A 23,443-nucleotide genomic window follows, 5' to 3' on the forward strand; every position below is an offset into this window, starting at 1 on the left:
AAATTAATTCATATAAAAGAGATCAGCTCTATAAAAATATAAAAAAACCAAAAAACAAATAAAAATAAATCTGATCATGATCAATGGCTAAAATTTAAAAATTTGAAATCGCAAATAAAAGCTAGAATTAAACAATCATATGAATCTTACTTAGAAAACATCCTGAACCTTGCAGATGATGATGATGAAAACTAATACACAAAGTAAAGTTTTGTACCAAAAAAACTATACTCACTTATAAAAAACTCTAAACAAGATTCACAAAGTGTGTCTCCATTTTAAAAGATCAAAAGTCAGGTTCTCTCAAAATTAATAACACTGAAAAAAGCAAACATTCTTAACAAACAATTTCAATCAGTTTCTCTCACCAATTATACCACTCACACTTAAAGATCAATGTATACAAAAACTGAGACTCATGGATCCAGAAAGTATTGTCAGTACCCCACAAATGAATGACATCATCATCGGTAGGGCAGGTGTACTAAAGCTCCTCGCAACCTCAATGCCAACAAAGCTGCCGGCCCTGACAACATTAGACCAATTGTCCTGAAGGAGCTGAGAGAAAGAGATTGCTTGACATCGTTGCAGTTCTTTTCCAAAAATCCCTGACCACCGGTAATATTCCCAATGACTGGACCCGTGCAAAACGTATGCCCTGTCTACAAAAAAGGTGATACAAGTGATCCAGCAAACTATCGCCCAATTTCCTTACATGCATCCTCTGTAAAACACTCGAACATATAGTTGCCTCTCAACTATCCTCTCACTTTACCACCCACAACATACTCTTTGATCTTCAGCATGGATTCAGAGAAAGACGATCATGTGAGACACAACTCATTGAACTTACTGATTACTTTGTGAACAACCTTTCAAATGGCAAACAAACAGATCTTATACTTCTTGACTTCTCCAAAAGCTTTCGATAAAGTAAAACCATCTTAAAACTCTTAGATACCCTGCAAGAACATGGTGTTTGTCCTCAAATTTCTAAACTGGATACAGTCATTCCTTATTGCCCGTAGACAGACAGTAGTTGTGGAAAGTGACTGCTCATCTGAAAGTCCCAGTTACTCTGGAGTGCCCCAAGGCTCGGTCCTAGGGCCCCTCTGTTTCCTTCTATATATCAACAAGTTACCATCTTCTGTCCTCAAATCCCAAGTCAGATTATTTGCAGACAACACTGCTGTATACCTAAACCATCAATTCCTCCTCAGACCCCCCAACTCTCCAACATGATCTAGACAATATGGTTTTTGTGGGAGAAAGCAGTGGGAACAGGAGTTTAACCTTCAAAATGCCAAGTCATCCATATCACCAAAAATAAAACCCATAATTAAACACAAATATATGCTCCATGGCCAAATCCTAGAGTCTGTTACAAATTGCTAAAAATATCTCGGACTAGATCTATCTGCTGACCTTAAATTTAATACACAGTTATATCTCGAAATAACTTTTCCAATGCAAACAGATCCCTTGGCTTTATTAAAAGAAAGTCATCACTAAAAAATGAGAAAGTAAAAAACTAGCATACAAGTCCCTGGTCGCCCACAGGTTTAAAATGTCCTTATTTGGGGCTCCTTATACTAAAACCCAAATATTACAGAAGGGTTGAGATGATCCAGAGACGGGTCAATAAGAATGGCTTAAAAGGGAAATTTACTCCCCCACTCTAGTGTCACAAAGCCATTGCAGGAAGAACTGGGCTGGGCGATCCCTTGAACCATCGCAGACTGGACTGTAGACTGATAATTTTTTGAATAAATTATACCATTTAACCTAGGGTTGCCCCAACTTTAAATTCCCTACCACAACTTATGTTCAAACCCCACATTAGAATTAACCAGAACCCATATGCATCCCTTATCCCTACGTTCAAATACAGGTATCCTCCGATACCATAAGAACTCTTTCCCTTCCCTCATAGCATTATAACTATGGGAAATAAACTTCCTAGTAACATTTTGCCACCCCTGCCCAACCTGAGTCAGTTCAAACAGGCAGTGGTGGGTTTGCAGTACTAGTCTTACTCCCAGTGTTTTTAAACTATTTTATCTCTTATCATCTTGTTTCACTATTAACATTTTAACCATGACTAGAATACATTTTCAGTCTCACCTTCCAAGCATGTCAATGTTTGGACTTTTCTTTTTAGCTTTTCTCTTCACCTTTTACTAACAATCCGACGTGCACTAAATTCCTGCCTTTAACACTCGTAAGAGGGGTTGGCAGTATCCAGAGATAGATAGATAGATATGTATACATGAAAATCAAGTTGAAAATTTTAACACTTAGGTAACATTCTTTGAGAAAAAAATATATATACAAAGTGTGCATGTTTACAAGAAACATGTATTTTAAGAAATGTGTTACTTCATTAAGGTTTTCGTCTGTGCATGAGAATGAGTGTTTCATGCATGTCAACGGCTCCCATAACACGACAGGCTAATTATAAATAAGTGTATGATATGGTTAAATATTAAGAATCATTCGAATTTATGTTCGTTTTTCAGAGATAATTATTTTTCTACTACAGTCAGTAAATACTCAAGTATATAGTTGTTTTTTCTACCATAATTGCGTGTGTTTCATTTTCTGTAAAACAAACTGTTATTTCCATAGTATTTATGGCCAAAAATGTACAACAAACATTTGATATGATATAAAGTGCCCTTTTCTAAATCTTTTTATGCAAGAGAAACATTGACAGAGATTCTCACAAACTATGGTTTCAAAGTCTGTTCATTTATATGGTTTGAATGAAAATCATCCAAAAATTAGAATTTTACTGTTTCCGGAATTTGATAAGTGAGAAAATTCCTTTAATTTTCTTAAGTGTTAATGTTGTTTGTTAAACTATTACATTATCTTTATATTGTTTTGAATATAGTTAGTTTTGTTTTGTTCTTTTGTTTGTAATATTTCTTTTTCAGATTTAATCATTTGCGATTAATTAAATTATTTGTGTTTATTAAAGTCATGTGTCTATCTCAATCTGTATATCTAAATCTTACAATAAAGTACTGTCCTTGTCAACAGTTTCCGTTTTATTTTGTACCACAAACAACGTACTAATTTGCCTGGTACTTTTCAGTTTGTTTAACACTTTCATTGCTTGCTGAAACAGAATATAGACCACCCCATTCGGCACATAGTCTGCACTGTGTGGACTTTTGAATATATTTTTGGAAACAGTTTTATATCAATATATGCGGTCAATATGTCATTTTATAATGTCAATCTATCTTTATATGATTTGCAATTTTTAACGACATATTTACATTATATATTTCTTATTCTGACTCCATATAAGGATTTACATAATATATTAATAAATGCACATCGTATAATAAGGACACATTTACATCATATATTGTTAAGTTGACTCTATATAGGTTCCACATAATATAGTGTTATTTTGACTCTATATAAGGACGGTTCCACATAATATATTCGTAAATGCATATCATATTTGAAAGACTGACATCATATAATGACAGACTCACATAATAGACTGTTGTTATGACTCTATATAAAGATGGCTCCACATCATAAATTCACTAATGCACATCGTATCACGAAGATTGACATCATATAATGACACATTGACATCAAATATTTTAAAGTTGACTCTATATAAGGATGATTCTGCATAATATACTGGTATAATGACTGTATATAAGGATTGTTTCACATAATACATTGTAATATACTGAAAATGCACATCGTATATTGATATATTGACATAACATATAGAGACATTGACATCATATATTGTTGACTTTATATCAGAATCATTTCATATAATATATTCATAACTTCACATCTTATAATGACATACTTATATCACATAAGGACAGATTTTGTGATTTTGACCATATATAAGAATTGTTCCACATAATATATACAAAAATGCAAATCGTAAAATGATAGATTGACATCATATAAGGACACATTGACATTATATATTGTTCAGTTGAATTCATGTAAGGAGCTGCCCCATAATATTTTCATGAGTGCACATTGTATAAAGAAAAGTTGACTCAATATATTGCTATTTGGACATTCCAACGTTCAGTTTTGTAATTATAAAACATTCAAGGCTTTCCATACTGTTTGCTTTTCAGTCAATATTTTTCTTTCTAAAGATTTAGTGTAATTATGATTAAAGGCTTTTTCTAGAATGAAAGATGGACAATATACAGTTCAAACGCTAACGATTAAAGTCGATACTATCCAAAACAGATTTTGTAACGGACCCGTTGGTTGGCTCAAAATTCATAAGTTATTTTTAGCACCTATATACGAGACTGAGAAGCGTGGTACCTAGCGTTCATTTCGGTCTTCAAAAATTTGAAGAAGGTAGCATGTAAATTTTCAAATTATTTCGATTTCAATTTAATCTAGCTTTACTCAATGATAATATCTATTATAATATGTGGCCGATGTCGGAGCAAACATGAAACATATACATGTACTTTGATTTGTATCGATATTTCTTTTTCACCAGCCATTAAAAAAAATTTCGCACAACCTTATATAAATCATTAAAAACTATTTTTGTCTTCTTGTTTTTGTGTTGACACAATATCATTTAAGATATTCAGCGTGAAAAGACGTAACCCATGTAGTTTAGATATAAATTTTCCAGGCATCCATAATGTTCATCAAAGATGTTATATTTACGATCCTTGTAGATCGTTCAGCAAAACATAATTGCTGTGGGTTCACTTTTGTTGTACTTTAAGTTACTTCAGTTTCTTGTTTTTCTAGTATGCCGATTTAAATACTCTATAACCACCCTGAGGATGTGTTGCCTGCTTTTTAAATTAAACTTGTCTTTTGACGTTTTCTCTATGATATTCAAACTTCATAACCTCTGATTCCCTTTCAAAATTCCAGTCTATTGTTTTCTCGTTTAGGGCACACGAGACTTGGAGTCCATACGCCGGTTTAATGGAATGGCATAAACGTGTTACTCTGAAGTCCCCTTAAAAAACGCCCATTTTTCTGTTTTCATGATATTAATATTTTATGGAAGACTTGCCTCGTAACAAATCTTTTCAATTATCGTTTACAAATTCTAATTCAATATACATAACCTCAATATTTCTATGTAATGTTATCATTGAATGAGATCGTTTAGTATTCCCTTCAGTCCTCAATAATTATTTGTTTTTCAAACGATCTTAATGACTTTGTATGGTATAATTGATCTGCACAAATCTTTGAAAACCCAAGACTCGTTCATTTCGGTACTTTTGGTAATCACCTATCTTATCTGATATACATTATTCCCAAAGGACTTTTATATTTGTAAACATACCGACAATGATAACAACTGAAAATGAGTTTAATCCCAATCATCTGAGGTTGTTGAAAATAAGGTTTTTAAATTTAACGTTGTTGACGTTGCAGAACAAATACTTTTCCCGAAATACCTGACATTGCTAACGTTGCTTAAAATGCTTAAAACATTTCTTTTTTTTAATATCTGACGTGTTAACGTTGCTACTGCAATATCTGACGTTGCTGACACTAATCTTATTCTGAAATATCTGACAATGTTGACTTTGCTGACTAATGAAATCTATCAGTGGGTAAGATAGATAGGGAAATCCTAAACTGAGAGTGATAGGTTCCATTGCGAACGAGAAAGCAGAAAGTCGGGCCTTGTATGGTCGAATTGGGCTGACTTATTATTAATTTATTTCGACTATTTAAGAAATAATGTATCATCTCAAACAGTGATTTTATCCCTAAACAAAGGTCCTAACTCCACAGGTGATGTTGATATTGTGATCTGCCACACCCCACCCATTTTTATGAACTGTTGTTTTAAATAAACAGTGTAGTTATTAATAAAAACTCTTTTAACTAAGTTCAAAGTTTATCATAAAGTCAAAGAGATGCATTAACTTTATAATTCACGAGTAATTTTACCGTTAGATGCATTAATTATTCCTCTATTCAAAGAAGAACATTCTAACTTGTAACCATTGTATTGATATTCCGCCATTTTGTTTGCTTACAAATATGACGTCACACATTAGGTGATTTATGACATCATCATCTTGTGAAAAACTTTTCTTTACCTGTGGGGTACAAAGTGGGGTTACATTTAATTTATTAATCTTAAAATTTCATATCTCTACACATAATAACGGTATTTCACTTGTTTCATGTTTTTATTAATTCCAATAATTATTAGCTTAACGTAATATGTGTTTAAATATATTGTTCTATGTTGTATTTTTATCTTTGATGTAAGTTGTGGGAGGTGTAGGATCTGTAGGAAACCCTTTAGGAGCCTTTCCTACACTTTTCTTAAAGTTTCCCACAGTGTGGGACAGTGTAGGAATCTTGACTATAAAAGCGCAGTTTTCCTGTCGGAAGTCACTCCGCTCGATCAAAACATTAGAAGCAGAAGCTCATTCAGATATTATTTAGATATTATTTACAAGTTACATCTTTGGTAATTTTGATAGCATATTTTCTTAAATACTTAAAAGCATTATTAATAAAGATTTAAGTAATAATTTTTGTTCTAAAAGAGTATTTGTTGCATAAAGTTAAGCATAGAAACTTCAGAGTTCTTGGAAAGTTTAAACAGTTGTTTTGAAAAATTTATTTTGCAAAGAGCACATGAGTATAGTATATTAAAGATGAAATTTCCATTAAAGTAATATTTTTTTATTGTTAATTTTATTGTATTAAGTTGCCGACACCTCACAACGTACGCACACAGATTTATATTCATAAAGTTATTTTCGGTAAAGTCGATATTTGAAATACTAATTGATATGTTATTTTAACAGCCGTCACTGGTACAGATATACATCATTTTACCGAAGTAATATAAATTCGGATATATATAAATTATATACATTGTTGTTAATACTATTCAAGTAGCAGGCTTTGTTTAATATAATTATACAACATTTGTTCAAGATTTAAATAATATATAGTTCATTACGGTGAGTCCGTAAATAAACATCGTTAACTTGAAATCGTCTTGGTTGTTACTTGAGAAGTTTTATATTAAAGAACCTTTATATATCATCCAAAAATAAATTACAATAAACTAATGCGGAGTCATCCTCTGATAGCCCAATCTTAGGAATTTTTGTGATCGCTTGGTGTCCGCCCGATCCGTCATTTATATATATATATAAAATACAGAAGCTCTATACCACGAAGAACTATTCTTCTGAGTTAGCGAATACATGCTAGTAGAATAAAAGACATACAAGAGACAGCGATACGCAACAATATCTTTGTATCGCTACCCAGGTGGTATGTTTTAAGGCAGTCAACAAATTTATATGAAAAAGTGAGTATATTTTGATTTTATGTCAATATGTGCATAATAGTTAACAGAAACAATGTTTTGTTGTTTTTTTTCTATGTTTTGTCAAAATAATTTGTAGTTCTTTTGATGCTTATTTTTAATGTTAACAAAATATAAACGTAACGTTTATCCTGAAATATTTTAAACATGTGAAGTGAAGAGTATAAAACTAACGAAAGCAAATGTTAAATAATTGCTCTATTTAACACCTCAACACATCGCACTGCCACATACACTGATTTCCGGCAACATTCAACATGACAGGGTACAGACGTACATTGCAGCCGGGCCCTGGGTGGAACATCGGACACGGCAATTCCGGGCACACTTCATCTGAAACAAATAATATTTGTAATTGTACCTCAAAGTTTATATTTTGTTTATGATTCTCTGACATCTCTGAATGTGTCTTATTATGACAATGCGATAAGACGAAAAATATTGCGCGTCACGCAAGAAGTTACCAATTATTCAATTATTGATCTTTATTTGAAATATAAAACATCTGAATTGGCATTTCCGGTATGGTTTCAAGTTCAATATGTCCAAAATTTATATAAATTCATTTAATATATACCTAACAATATAAAACCGCAAAATAATAATACAAAATAAAAGTCTTATTGTGTTATTGTACCAGTTGACATTAATGATACGAGTATACTGAATATGTACGGTCCATTACCAACAGATTGACAGTTTTGAAGATACTTTCTCTTAATGCTACAGGACTTAAAAGTGCCTCGTTATATGTCATTGCTTAAAGCAAGCTGCCAGTTAAAAGCAATACAAAATTCAAAAATGTAACTTAAAAGCTTTAAACAAATGTGACTTAATACTACGAAAGATCGGTGGGGACATTTCAACTTCATGAATTCACTACACGTTTTTCATCTTCGTAAATTCACAAAAAAATTTAACTTCGTAAATTCACGTTTTCAACGTACGGAATTCACGAAGTTGAAATCGTGGAGTTCGAAACGTGAATTCATGTAGTGTATTTGTGATGATGAAAAGTTGAAATCGTGAATCCGTGAAGTTGAAATCGTAAATTTGTTAACTATGTATGTAAAACTCGTGAATTCATGAAGTTGAAATTGTTAATTCGTGAAGATGTATTCGAGAGTTCAAGAAACTGGTCTTTCGTATAATACAATGTATATTGTATACTACGAAATACTTATACAAACTAAAAAATGATAGAAAACTCTTTAGATCAAAGAGATTTCAATTGAAAAGAAGAAGACTTTTTTTGTTCTAAAGCCCTAAGAAAAAACATCAATATATAAAAAACAAAAACATGGCAATACGTGACAAAAAGTCGAGATGGCACGTGCATAAAGGTTTATGACTCTTTAGCAAACAAAGTAGGAAAGTAATTCATAGAATTTGATCCGGACCGCGTTGATTGTCTCTATAAATTTACAAACCAAACACCTTCAGTAAACAATATATGCGTTAAAAAAGAGCACGATTTCAAATGATATCTCTTTTGTGAGAGGCAAAATGGTGTAATTTTTACAATAAAACATGCACAACTATAAACTGTTTTAAAGCACATTCTTTAAAATGCTTCAGATTATTATTTCTACAAACATACACATTATAACTATCACTAAACTTATTTTTTTTCTAAATTCCTCAAGCCAGAAGGTATTTCTTTAAGTTTTATAACACTGACAAAATTGATGTTAAAAACAATTTGTATGGTAAATATAAGTACCCGATGCAACACAGTATCCACAGCCCGTACATTGGTATCCACCTGTGCTGGGACCAGGTGGTATGTATGAGAAGACTTTAAATGGTCTGTTCTTAGGGCACACGTCTGGAGTTCCGCATTGAAGTTCTTCTACTGGTGGGCAATTGCCACTCACGACTGGGGAGAAAAACAACATAAATCGTTTAAAACTGTATACTTTTAATGTTACTATTATCCAAATTACACAATTTTCAACCAATTTTGAAGTTAAAATAATTACAAAGTAACTTACCTGCAACAAGTGTTAAACCTAACCAAACGCATGCCAAAGATGTGAGGATAGCCATTTTTGGAGACTTTACGAACCGAGCGCTTCTGTAACACAGATAAGTTTAGAAACAAGCGTTTGTGACTTATATAGCAACTATATTTTCATGGCGTATCTCCATAAAAAGTACACAAATTGCCTGAAATTGTAAAATTGAGATGATAACCTTTAAGTTTAGGATAAATACCACACCATTTGCGATCTACTGATAAAAATAAAAGGCAAAGGCTTAAATAGTAATATTAATATTTGTAAATCTATTATGTCGTGGAATGGTGACAGGAATACTACATCTGACACTTCAAAGCAAAAGTGTAAAGTACAAAATAACTTGGGGAATTGTTGGTTTATGAGTTATCTATTATTTTACATGTACATGTATATCATGCTCTGTTGGATGAAAACTTGAAGATTTTAACAATATCAGTTTGATTTCTGGGACAATATAACCAGTACTAGTTTCATTTTAAGAATCAAACTTGTGACCCGAGTCCCCCACCCTACCCAAGGGTTCTAAAAATTCACAAAGTTACAAACTAATTTTTCGCGAAAACCAAATGTATTTAAAATATTTAATTGTTTTACGAATTACTTCTAAATAGGGCCAGTTTTGTGTCTATCTCGATTCTAGTTAAAGTTAGTGCGATTACAATTTCTAGAGTGCATATACATATCGGTCTTCTCATCGTCGAGTACCCATGGCCGAACCATTAACATCAATTTTATAAGTTTGATTGCATGTTGTGTTACATGTTAATCAATCGTGGGTATCCGACGATGCGGTACCCTCTGCGAAATCTACATTTGACAAGAAAAATCAATAGCAAAGAGGTAACCCCTACCGCTGAAAGCCGAAAGTTATGCGTTCTTATGAATTTCAAATGCATTTTTATACTTTTTATATTTGTCCAAAGATAATACAGAAATGAGTACATGTAAAAAGTATGATGTGACCATAATCAAATGAGTAGTTCATTTTGGCCTACAGAACATGCCGAGGCGGTGGTTGGGGCAAAACATCGCGCTTTTGTGTAGCTTATTGTAGAGTTCCAGTAATTGGAAAATGGTCAATGGTCAAAGACAGTTAAAACATTCTAGTGTTCCGTGGTATACTTCATTTTCACTCGACATACCACCTATTATCAGTAGAATGATCATTTACTAGAATGGTCTATGTCGCCTACTTGTTTTCAGTAGAAAATGCTCTGTGCATGTGCAAAGAGGGTAATGTTTTAGTAGGTTTCTCAAAGAGGGTACCGATATGGATATGTACCGTGATTTCCTCTGTTCAAGTTTGAAAAGTTTGTTGAACTCGTATCAACTACTCGGCAAAATATGGCAAATTACAGATAAATGTTGTTATTTGTAAACATAGCTCATACATAACAGAACAATTACTCCGGCATGTAACTGATATCACATATGATCACCACAATTTTCTAAATAAAATAAAGGTCAGCATCATATTGACATTTCATGACTATAGAAAAAAAATAAAATAAAAAACGCTACGCGCGCTGTGACAAGGACATCTAAAATTACAGGTTGTCAGATCCGGTAACTTCTGTCTGAAATGTGTATGAAGTCGTAAAAAACTGAAGTGAAAACTATGTAATCAACTTTTTGGTATTTTCAAGAAATTCTTTTGAAATTGTCGGTTTTTGGTGAATTTGTTTTCTTTTTTCTTCTTCTTGAAATAGAGAATGTGATTTTACCACGGCAATTCACTGTTCTTTGTTGTTGCTGTCACCAGAGTACTCTTCATTTTTAAAGATAGCAAAGAGAGAAATGCATATACATGTTACAGAAATGTACATGAGATCCTGATTTCTTTATATAATTACTAAAATTTAATAAGATCTAATTTTATCATTTACATTTTATGATAGAATAGTATAATGTACTTTATGAATGATATTAAACATCCTTTTTTATCAAGAAAATAGAATTCCTTTAGATCTCAAATATTTCATTCTGTAACATATATATTATTATTTTTTTTTTATTTCAATATTATTTTTATGTGAGAGGGGTTAACATCGCACCAACACTGTCATGATCATATGGCCACATTCAACAGCAGCTTCCCATAGACGGTGTTTTAATCCACGTGACCAGCATCCTTAGATTACTTGTCCGACGCGTTAACCACTGGTCTGGTAAATGTAAAAGATGACTGTAGTGTGAAAGACAAAAAATGTCCTAGAAACTACTTTTTTTATTTTTTCATGTTTTTGACGGCAGGATGAAATACTGGGAGAAAAAGAATTAAAAAAAACAAAAATCTTTCATAGAAAATATATTTCTTTAATATATTTGTTCTAGAAACAGATAATCAAAAAAATCAGTAACAGTTTTCTCATTATACATCAATAGAAAAACAGAAATCATATCTTTTAGAATATTATACATTCTCCGATTAACACATGATTTTCATATAATTATAATCGTAAAAAATTAGTCTGAAAGTCAAGCAAATTAAAAGCACAATTGTAAAATCTTACTCCCTAACTTAAGTAGTTCTTTTACTTTATGTAGGGTAAAAATATAAATAAATTCGATGCAATAGTAAAACAAAACACCTGTAATTTTATGAAAAACATTATTTGCATTCAAGTTGAAATTTCATTTTTTGTTTGTTTTTATAATTTTGCATTTTAACAAACCTTGAGATTTCTGTTTGAAAATATCATTTCAAAAATTTATATCTAGCAAAGCCACCACCATGCTAAGTTAAGTCTAGCAAATGAAAAAAATAAAACTACATGTATCTTATACAACCATAGTTGGAGAAAAAAGTCTGTTCATAAGTATTATGAAGAAATAAATAACAACTTCTTGGAACTCAGATTTGTATTATAATGAACCATTTTAAATACCTAACATGAGTGAGAAAAACTATTTTTATGATGTAAATAAAAAGGTCTTTATTGTACCTGTAAAAAATTTACAATTTCTAAGAAATTTATTCATTTCTTAGAATGTGTTAATGCAAACAGTAAAGAAAATGTTAATTATAAAAGATTGTAAATATGCTCTATGTATATGTGTTTTATTCACATCATGTCAAAACTGAATGCAATAAATAGTATGCCCCAAGAAATTTTGATAAATTTAAGCTCCTTCATAATTCATCACGTTAATTTCCCTCATGTTTTTTAATCAAATTAATTTCCCTTCACAATTTATAAAGTTAACTTCGCTAATCAATTCCTTAAGTTAATTTCCCTGCATGATTTATTAAGTTAACTGTCCTCCATTATTTCTTACATTAACTTTCTATCAAAATTTATACAGTTAACTGCTCCTCACAATTCATTAAATTAATTGCCCTTCACAATTTACCAAGTTAACTGCCTATCATTATTTCTAACATTAACTTCCCTTCAAAATTTATTAAGCTTACTGCCCTCCATTATTTCTCACATTAACTTTATATCAAAATTTATTTAGTTTACTGCCCTTCACATTTCATTTAGTTGATTTCCCTTCACAATTTATTAAGTTAACTGCCCACCATTATGCCTTTCATTAACTTTCTATCAAAATTTATTTAGTTAACTAATCTAATCCATTTCCGTTCACAATTGATTAAATTAACCACTCTTCATATTTATAGTAAACCACCCTTCATGATGTATAAAGTTAATTTACCAACAACATTTATCAAGTTAATTTCCCTTCTTTATGACTTCTGAACCATAAAATGATATGTGATATGATATAGAAATATTTTTACTTTTTTATTTATGAATGTTTATTCATGAATATAAAGCAAGATGCTCAGCATCTTGTTAAAAAAATACACAAAGCAAAGGGGAATAACTATGAAACAATAAAGCTATAACTGTGAAACAATATTAAAGCTCCCAGGTTTTTTTAGGAAATATGGCAGTGGATAAAGTGGTTTATACATTTATATATGTTATACATACATGTATACTTGAAGATGCTAAGCATGAAAAGGTATTTCTGAATGAACACACAATTTCTTATAATATTTGAGATTTTATTCTCTTTTGGGTAAAAAGTTATACTACCAAATGTAGGTCATATGGCAACTTTCTGATGCAGTTTATCTAAACCATTAATAAAAGACAACATACGTAAAAACCAACAATATGCAATAAAGTTTGTAAGTGTGCCAACAGACAATGTGACAGCAGTACTGTGGAAGGCATTGGCAGACAAGGGAAAACTTATTTGCCACCCTTTGCCAACCTCAACAACCCATAACGAGAGCTCAGCTAGCGGTGAGGCAGGACAACATATGCCCAATGGGACATTTTAAATAAAAAAAGTATCACAGGCAAAACTATGCATTCAAGATAAATCCTTCCAAAGTTGCCCTGCAGAAACCAAGAATTGTTCAAAAATTTACTTTAAAGGGGACATAACTCTTTTAAAGGGTATAAATCTATATCTTATGAAATATTTTTATAAAATTTTCTAACAGTAAAATTATATTGGATCCATTATTATCTGGTTGATTCCCGAAAAAGATGTAATATAGAATGTCTCTGTTATTTAACACACATGAATAATGTACATAAACAGAATAAAATGTTCTGGAACAAAAAAATATTTTGCTATTTTAATTAGGGTTTTATCCCTTTAGCAATGATTATGTATTAAGGGCCAACAACATCCGTGTGCTTCAAGGTTGAAGCCGCTAAATGAGATTTTAAAAAAGTATTCCTCCCACGTTTGTACATCAACTTCATCATATTTAAAACCATACAGAAATAAGTCATCATCTTTATATTTTGGTTATTGCTATATCATTATAATTTACCTGATTTTTTTCTCAGCTATTCTCCAAACTGTTGATTTAGACAGTTTATCCAGTAGTGAAAGGCTATAGAGAAAAAAAGAATTACAAAAATGCATTAAAATGTTTGGTCTTTCAATACTTTGGTACTTCAGTTTGTTAAAATCCGAATTTTAAATATAAATATAAACCTGTACCCTGCTAAAATTCTCAATATGAATCTGTCCTGTTTTGAATTGAAACAATTTATTGTGAAGACTTTGATGTTAAATTGCAAAAAAATGAAGGCGCTGAGAGTGTAGAACCTTGTCAAACTCCTAAGACATGAAGACAGATATGCTGGCAATATAGCTAAGACATGGTTGCAGTTTTAAAGTACAATGTATACATGTATTGATAACTTGTTTTTAAGCCTTTTTGATTCGATCTTGAGATTTCTAAAATTAACATGTACTAATATCACAAAAATAAAGTCATGATCATTACCCCTTGAAGGGCTTAAATACATACTCCCTGTGTTCGAAAGCAAAAACGTCTAGGTCACTGCTTCCTTAATACATTATTTGTGTCAATAAAAAGGTAACTTACGATATTGCATACTGTTAGTAGGTCACAACCAACAAGACCTTTGATTTGATTGGTGTTTCGGAAGGAGGCTCCCATGACGACTGTTTGATAGCCAAACTTCTTGTAAAAGTTATTAATACGTGTCACACTTTTCACAACTATAATACAAACATTTTCATGTCATTTTAAAGGCCCATTTAAGCCTCATAAATTATATCGTTTTAATTTTTCAAAAGCTTTTTATTTTTGGTATTGTGTTAAGAGTTTTCCAAAAAGTCACTCATTGGTCATATTTCTGAGCAGTCTTTCTATCTTTTGTGTTTTGGTAATTAGCACAGTTATAGTACATCAATATTTTGTGTGGCACTCAAAATACCACTTTGTTTACATTTTGCTACCTTTATCACAATTTATTTTACATTCAACATTATTTCATTCAAGTGATGAACATCTCAAATGTTTAAAATAAATTAACAATAATTTCTAACATATGATTTCTGCATAATAGAAAATTTATTTATTACGGAGGCATAATGTGCCTTTAAGAGCAAGCAAAATATAACATGGTGAAAACTGCCATATATCTAGTCACAGAGACAATCTTATCAAATACAAATACAAATACAAATACAAGACATTTATATAGCGCAAAAATGTATTAAATATTCGATTGCGCTGTACATTGTTAAGACTATATACACATATGCTTGATCAAGACACTCCCAAACCCAGTATCGATGGCACAGCCAATCTACAACTCTAGTTGAAAAACAGTCCAAACAAGTATGTTTTAAGTTTAGCCTTAAACTGATTTTCATTGGTAATGTCCTTCAGATAGTCTGGCAATGAATTCCACCATTTAGGTCCCACAATGGCCAAGGATCTATCAGCAAGTTTTGAATTTGTTGATGGTATATCAAACCGAATGTGGCTAGATGATGAGGATCTCAGTCTTTTCCTGTACTGACTCTGGCATTTAGTGAACAATTTACGAAGATACAATGGAGCGGTGCCATTTGCAACACGAAACACAGTCACAATAACTTTGTACATGATTCTTGCTCGAATTGGAAGCCAGTGGAGTGATTTAAGAATTTCAGCACTGGATTGATAGTAAGCAGCTCCAGTGACAATTCTAGCAGCATAATTTTGCACACGTTGTAATTTATCAAATTGATAGGCTGGAATATCAGCGAATAATCCATTGCAAAAGTCTAAATGTGAATGAATCAAACCGTGAACAAGGATTTCTGCAGATTTCTGAGTGAGATGTTTTTCTGATTGCTTTCAAATTTCTTAACTGCATGTGTGCAATCTGACACTTCTTTTGAATATGGATGTCAAAACTTAAAGTGCTGGTCATCTGTACTCCAAGGTCTCTCACATTGTCAACACAGTTGACTTCGACCCCACCAACATTGACACTTGAAATGTTCAATTTCTTCAGCTGATGTCTTGTACCATAAATGATGATTTCTGTCTTGCTATTGTTCATTTTTAACTTAAATCTAGTCATCCATGACACAATATCATTAAGACAGTCAGTTAATTTTTGGCGAACGATTTCTTCGCTGTGATGGTCACCAGCTCTAATTTTAAATGCCACTTTATGATCGTCTGCATATCCATACAAATCCGCCGGATATTTCTGGACTATTTTGTTAAGGGCAGCTATATAGAGAGTAAATATCACCGGTCCAGCACAAGAACCCTGGGGAACCCCGAACCTCAGTGGCTCAGTATCCGATGAAGACTGTTCAATGACTACTTTCATATCTCTGTTGGTTAAATAAGATTCGATCCACTTTAATGGAATACCCTATATGGCAAAGTCTTTCTGTAGGATTTCAAGTAATATTGGTATATCGATAGTATCGAAGGCGGCGCTTAAATCAATCATTACAACTATTGTCACATGGCGGCTATCAGCTGTTTCTAGCAGATCACTGTACATTTTCATCATAGCAGACTCAACACTGTGAAATTTACGGTATGCACTTTGGTAAGATGGTAACAAATTGTTGGACTCAATGTGGCTTGAAATTTGGTTCATTGCAGCTTTTTCAAGAATTTTCGACAAGAATGACAGGTTTGATACAGGCCGATAGTTTTTCAATTCTAAGGGAAGGCCTTTCTTTTTCAAAAGGGGCTTAATAACAGCGCTCTTCCACGTCTCTGGAAAAACACCAGAAGACAATGACCGATTCACGATTTCTGTCACAACAGGTGCAATCAAATGAAGATTTTCTTTCAGCTTTGGTGTTGGCATAACGTCCAACTCACATGTTGTTGTTTTTGATTCACTCACAAGTTTGATTATGTCTTTTTCATTTAGTGGTATAAATTTGTTCATGATATTTTCACTTGATGGTACATCAGATGCCATAATACTATCAATCACTGAAGATGATGTTTCTGTGTTTATGTTATCCAGATCATCACGAAGTTTAAGGATTTTGTCACTAAAGTAACGCAAGAAATCGTTTGCAAGTGCCGTCTCACTGGTGTGAGGTGGAAGTGGGTTATCCTTCGAACGCCCAAGCAAGTCTGAAGTCACGTTATATAACTTCTTCACATTCCCTTCAGCCTCTCCGATTCTACTCTGATAGAACCTATCCTTTGCTGATGCTATTGCCGCAGTATAGGAGTTTCTTACATTATTGTACACTATTTTTGTGAGATCTGACCTGTCCTTTAAGTATATTTTCTCTATTGATCTTTTGTACTGTTTTAATTGCTTAAGATATCCAGAGTACCATGGAAGTTTGGGTCTAACAGTAATTGATCTTTCTTTCAATGGAGCATGTTTACAAATTATATCAGATGCAGTCTTTGTGAAATCAGACACAAGTTCATTCACGGTAGATGATTTTTCTGCTAAACTGTTTAACTCTTCAAGATCGGCTTCTAACAAGTTCTTCGACACACATTTCCAGTTACGTGATATGATGTTTTTTGTAACCAAAGGGGGGCAGAATTGTTGAATATTACAACTAACAAAACAGTGATCTGAGATGTAATAGTTAGACTGAAGATTGTTTACACTAGCAAGTTTGTCTTCCTTTTTTGTGATGATCAGGTCAATAATATGCCCACTAGAATGAGTTGGAGTATTCACATGCTGAACAAGTCCATATGATTTCAAACATTGTTGGAATTGCTTGAAGTCCCCAAGAATTACCATGGACCTAGATTGAGATGATACTTGTTCTAAATATTCAGTGAATTCAGTCATGAATGTAGCTTGAGTGACCGGGTGTTTTGCAGAATATGGCGGTCTATAAATGCCAACGATTCTAAGTATGAATGTTTGGATACATATTTGCCATTCAGCACATTCAAATGATTGATACGATTTGCTGGGTAGGCTTGACACTTTCAGGTTATCTCTGTATAGAAGGCCTATTCCTCCACCACTACGATCAGGCCTGGGTACATCATCAAAGCAGAACCCTTCCTGAGCCAGTTCACCCCTAACAAAATCATCACCATCAGTCTGTAGCCAAGTTTCCGTAATTAAACAAAAGTCAATATTCTCTTCAAGGATATGCTGGAGAAGATCTGCCGATTTATTCCGTATAGATCTTCTATTAACTGTGGCAAGTTTCATTTTTCTCTGTCTATGGACATTTTGTATGTATGTGTGATCAAGTTTAATTTGAACTAAAATAGATAAAAACAGAATCCCTAAAGAAAGCCCAACACGGCAAAATTGAAAATGTTGCAGGCTCGGTTTGATTGAGCCTGTTCATGGACGGTACTGGAAAGTGCAAGTTACCGTCCACGCCCCCTAGCACCGGCTTAAGCAGAATTCAACATTTAAACATGAAATAGTAAAATTTAGAATTTAGAAACATCCGCAGATGTGTTCATACGGCGGTAATCATGGAACCTTCAATGTGACACAGTAGTGCCATTCCATGAAAAGCGGCGTATGGTCCCCAATTAAAAAAATACGTGTGCCCTAAACGAGAAAACAATGGGCGGAACTAAATAAAATGGAATTTTGAAAGGGGATCAGAGGTTATGAAGCCTGCGTATCACAGATAAGACGTCAAAAGACAAATTTAAAAAGCAGGCAACATATCCTAAGGGTGATTCAACATTATTCAAGTAGGAATATTGGAACCACCCAAATAGAAAATGCCGAAAAGTTGAAACTAAAAATACCACAAGCACAACAATAATGTCGTGCTGAACGATCTTCAAGGATCGAAAATATAACATCATTGATTAAATGTACGGGGAGACTTTTTACAGCCGCCACACGGCACAAATAACACGGATGTGATCATAAAATAGATAAAAAACAGAATCCCTAAAGAAAGCCCAAACACGGCAAAATTGAAAATGTTGGTTAGCCAAAGTTTGCCAAATGAACACCACCATTATGTTTAATCCTTGGGCTGGCCAGCTCGTTTACCTCTATATTCAAAATACCATAATTTTTTTTCAACAAAGATAACGTTTCTTCATTTGGTATAACATAGCTTCTAGGCACAGATCTACAATCCAATAATTGCTCTCTATTGTACTGTCTCACTGTCATTGTACATGGATTAGCCATGACTTCAGGTGATTTGGTGTTCACCAACACAATTGATATAATTATACTGTATATCCAATTTTTCCCAATATTTGTTATTTTCAAAAACTTTTTCAATTCAAAATAACTCATAAATCCAAATATAAATCATAAAATCAATTTCTGTAACATGTTGGTTACAAGTTTATAGATGTCCCTGCCAAAAATCAAGACCCAAAAAAGCAGCTTGTTCAAGCGTAATAAATCAAAATTTGAAGAGCATAAAAATTGCAGCCTGCATATGGCGCACTATATACTGTTCTGTTCTATATGCCCTTTTACAATGATTTCAACAACTTAAGGTCATAGTTTGGCAGTCATAAAACCTGACTTCTTTTTTTTGTATCTTTTAATAACAAACCAGCAATTACCAATTTCTACTCAAATTACATAATGATTTGTGAATCAGCACTGAGAGACAAATGACCATTAGACTCAATGTCCGACAGCCATTGTCACAGATAATTTTCTGCCTCATTATGAACATTAAGGTGCGCTTCTTTGAAAACATACAAAATATTTTTGGTTGTTGAGTTATATACCGGACCAACACAGAAAAGGTCTTATGATGCCTATCCAGCTTTACTGGTGGAGGAAGACCTCAGGTGTCCCTCCGTACATTATTTCAGGCCCAAGCAGGTAGAACCATTGATTGTTTTATTAGCAATTTGCTATACAAATCAGTTTTGTGTAAAGTATACTCAAATATATATATATAATATTTTAACATACCTGGATCCTCAAGGTAGTCAAACTCTTTTTGACCTGTATTCTGAACAAACCAGTCAAAGATACGACCAACAAATGGTGAAATCAGTGTTACTCCAGCTTCAGCACATGCTACAGCCTGTAATGCAACATATATGTATACAATACCTCACATCAACTTTTTACAATATAGCCTAATGTAACAGAGCACGGTGTTATTTCGATCTATCGTCAAGAAAATGAATATTACCCAGTCAAAGATATGACCAACGAATGGTGAGATCAGTGTTACTCCAGCTTCTGCACATGCTACAGCCTGGGATACAGTAATACACCATAGATGTATATTCAATAACTCTTGAGATTTTCTCCATAAGTACCATTTAAGTTATGTTAACACCAAACTGTCATTTTGACAAAACGCTTAACACATTATGACTAAATGGGAACTAGAATTAGCAAAGGAAAAACAGTCTCATTCAGTTTCACACTGAAAGAAAAATGTCAAATTTTATATGAGTCTTGCAAATAACTACATTATATCCACAACAAATAGTAGCATGGTCCATGATAGGCAAGAGTCTTACACTTGCTTAGATTTTTGAAAACTTAACAACATTTTCATTACTATAACAAATACTACATATGTTCTTTTGTATAGTGAACAATAGAACAATAACAGGTCGGTATCTATTTGCATACCTATTAAACGGTCGGTAATTGCTTTACTAGACCGTTTTTAACAAAGGAGCCGGTTAAGGCATTAAATTGCAACGTAGAAAATTTCGCTAGAACTGATTTCAACAATGAATACCCGCCAAACAAAAAATTTTACTCACGAACCGTGACAAACCGGTTTTGTTATAAAATGTCCGTAAGGGCAATAGTACTCAACTATACGATGTAACGTTAAGTACTTAAAATCATTCGTTCTCCTCTTGATAACATCAATTTGATTCCAGTTTGCAATTAACAAAAAGGTCAAATGAGCATGCAATTGCCGCAGTTAATCGACTTCGCTCATCTTGATTTTTCAGAAGTTAATTATCAGTTCTACAAATTATCAATACATTTGTGTAAGTATTGATAAAATGCTAATCTTAACACAGCATTGTCTAATTATGAAGTTATTGCCCTTTGTTCATTTTTACACTTTGAATTTTACCTGGGACATAACTCTGAAACTATAAGAGATGTCATCACGAAACTTTATAGATAGATCTCATTGAATAAAGTACACTGCAAAAAACCATAACTCTGCCTTGCCTAATTGTGGAGTTTTTGCCCTTTGTTCATTTTTTATACTTAGAATTTTACCTGGGACATAACTCTGAAACTATAAGAGATGTCATCACGAAACTTTATAGATAGATCTCATTGAATATAGTACACTGCAAAAAAACATAACTCTGCCTTGCCTAATTGTGGAGTTTTTGCCCTTTGTTCATTTTTTATACTTTCCTGTGTCCAAAACATTCTCGGGGAGCATCACCCGGTTAAACCGGTTCTAGTTAAAATCATTTTAAGACGATTGTTAAAAACATCAGAAAAACAAAGCTACTTATAATTTAGGTACACCCTTTATTTGTTTCTCGTGGTAACTTTGCTCACCCTTTTCTGATAAGCATAATGTTAAGGCTTCGTTGCATATTCACTACGTTGTCTTATTAAGTACAAATGGGCAAGTTATCCTTTAACTTTATACAAAGGAAGCATACATGGATGGCTGAAATAGTTGTTTAGGAAATTGACTTCAAATCAATTGCTAATCAACGTTGCAGGTTCAAATATTACTAGCCACTTTGCATACATTTTATATGTGAAGTTGCTATCCAGCTATCCAGTTTACAGAAGACCGGTGTTTCTACGCAGTTTCCCGTTTTAAAGAGAGCTTACATGATATAGCAAACCAATAAGGACAATAATGGAATTTCTTGCTTATGTGTTTGCTGAAATTTACTTATTAATTATTTTATTTGTTTATTTATGTTTTTGGCTTTTGGCAGGTTGAATTGTGAATTTTTCACAAAAGGTGAACTATGCTATTGCAATAGTCAGGCGATAAATCGATAGCCCACTAACCAAAGAATAATTCTGATGTTCATAACCATTCACATGCATCTTTCTAAATGATATTAAAACTACTTTAATTTGAAAGAACAGAATGTTGATAATGCAGCATGACACAGTAAAATGAACGCAATTTCATTTCTTGTAGAATAGTTATTCCTTTTTTATTGAACATTATAATGAGATTTTTACCAGTTGCAAACCTCTTTGTTATTGCTTTCTAAGATATTACTTCAAGATATTGAATTATAATCGACAAAAACAATGATATATATATATACACAAATAATGATTCTATATTGTAATTTATTTTAAAAGAGAAAAATCCAATTACGAGATTCTCGTTATGATATTAGATATTTGTCTTTTATTGTTATCTTTTGAGAAAAACATACGATATAATATCTTGCGAATAATGACTAAAAAGATGTAACAAATCTTTTATTGAATAAAACAAAACTTGGCAAATACAGCTGTGTTGGAGCATTAAAGGTCCACTGAGTCTCATTTTTTCTTTTTAAATTTGGATGTCTTGTTACAATTCCCAAAATATAACTCCTCAGGCATAAAGCCGAAGAACGTTTTGCTTATTTTGTATATTAGCAATAAGTAAAGATATAGGAATTTAGTAATTAACATGGAAGTCAACATACAACTTTGTTTACATTTGCCACCTTCTACATTCAGCGCTTTTTCATCATGTTTTACAGGAACTCCATTGATGTTCAAAAGCCAAAAATCATAAATTTATTTCTTACATTGATCAGCTTGGACACTTTAAGCAGACAAATTTGCAAAAGATAATTAAGAAATATACTCAAAAATAAATTGAAAATCGTATTTTTGTGATATTGTTACTCAGATCTGAGTGTAACGCGTTGCAACGCTTTTCAATTTTGTGTTATTTTTCACAATTTGAATAAATATTCTGGAACAACAGAGTGAGCGAACGATCTGGGTCACATGGGTTATGAAACATGTTCTAATGGATGTCTACCAAGTTTGTTCAAATAAGATCCCTGGGGTCAAAATTGGCCCCTCCCCGGGGCCATTGATTTTCCTTATATGTTTTTGTCTTCTAAACAACCCAAAGAGCTAGTAGAGTTAAGATACTAAGCATGAAACATCTTCTAGTGAGTGTCTACCAAGTTTGTTAAAAAAAAAGCCCTGGGGTCAAATTGGACCCGCCCCGGGGGTCATTCATTTTCCTTATATGTGTATAACAAAAACTTAAAAATCTTCTTTGAAACAACTCAAATAGCTAGAGTTTAGATATTAAGCACGAAGCATCTTCTAGTGAGTGTCTACAAAGCTTGTTCAAATAAAAGCCCTGGGGTCAAAATTGGCCCGCCCCG

The 23,443-nt window shown here is 32.7% G+C and overlaps 2 protein-coding genes across 2 annotated transcripts; both read right to left on the bottom strand.

The window, feature by feature from the left end:
* Positions 1–7,337: 7,337 nt before the first annotated feature.
* On the bottom strand, positions 7,338–9,513 carry LOC132758657 (uncharacterized). Its single transcript, XM_060750345.1, has 3 exons — positions 9,352–9,513; positions 9,081–9,236; positions 7,338–7,690 (listed from the first exon to the last, which is right to left on the bottom strand). The coding sequence occupies exons 1-3, from the start codon at positions 9,404–9,406 to the stop codon at positions 7,560–7,562; spliced, it is 342 nt and encodes a 113-aa protein (XP_060606328.1). The 5' UTR covers positions 9,407–9,513; the 3' UTR covers positions 7,338–7,559.
* A 3,515-nt stretch (positions 9,514–13,028) lies between these two features.
* LOC132758667 (transaldolase-like) lies at positions 13,029–22,139 on the bottom strand. The gene is made up of 4 exons (XM_060750355.1): positions 22,101–22,139; positions 20,043–20,157; positions 14,747–14,883; positions 13,029–14,245 (listed from the first exon to the last, which is right to left on the bottom strand). Exons 1-4 carry the CDS (start codon positions 22,137–22,139, stop codon positions 14,228–14,230), a joined length of 309 nt encoding a protein of 102 aa, XP_060606338.1. The 3' UTR covers positions 13,029–14,227.
* Positions 22,140–23,443: the final 1,304 nt, after the last annotated feature.

This window comes from Ruditapes philippinarum, unplaced genomic scaffold, assembly GCF_026571515.1.
Source record: "Ruditapes philippinarum isolate M1 unplaced genomic scaffold, ASM2657151v2 ctg1726_1_1_1_1, whole genome shotgun sequence".
Lineage (NCBI taxonomy): Eukaryota > Metazoa > Mollusca > Bivalvia > Venerida > Veneridae > Ruditapes > Ruditapes philippinarum.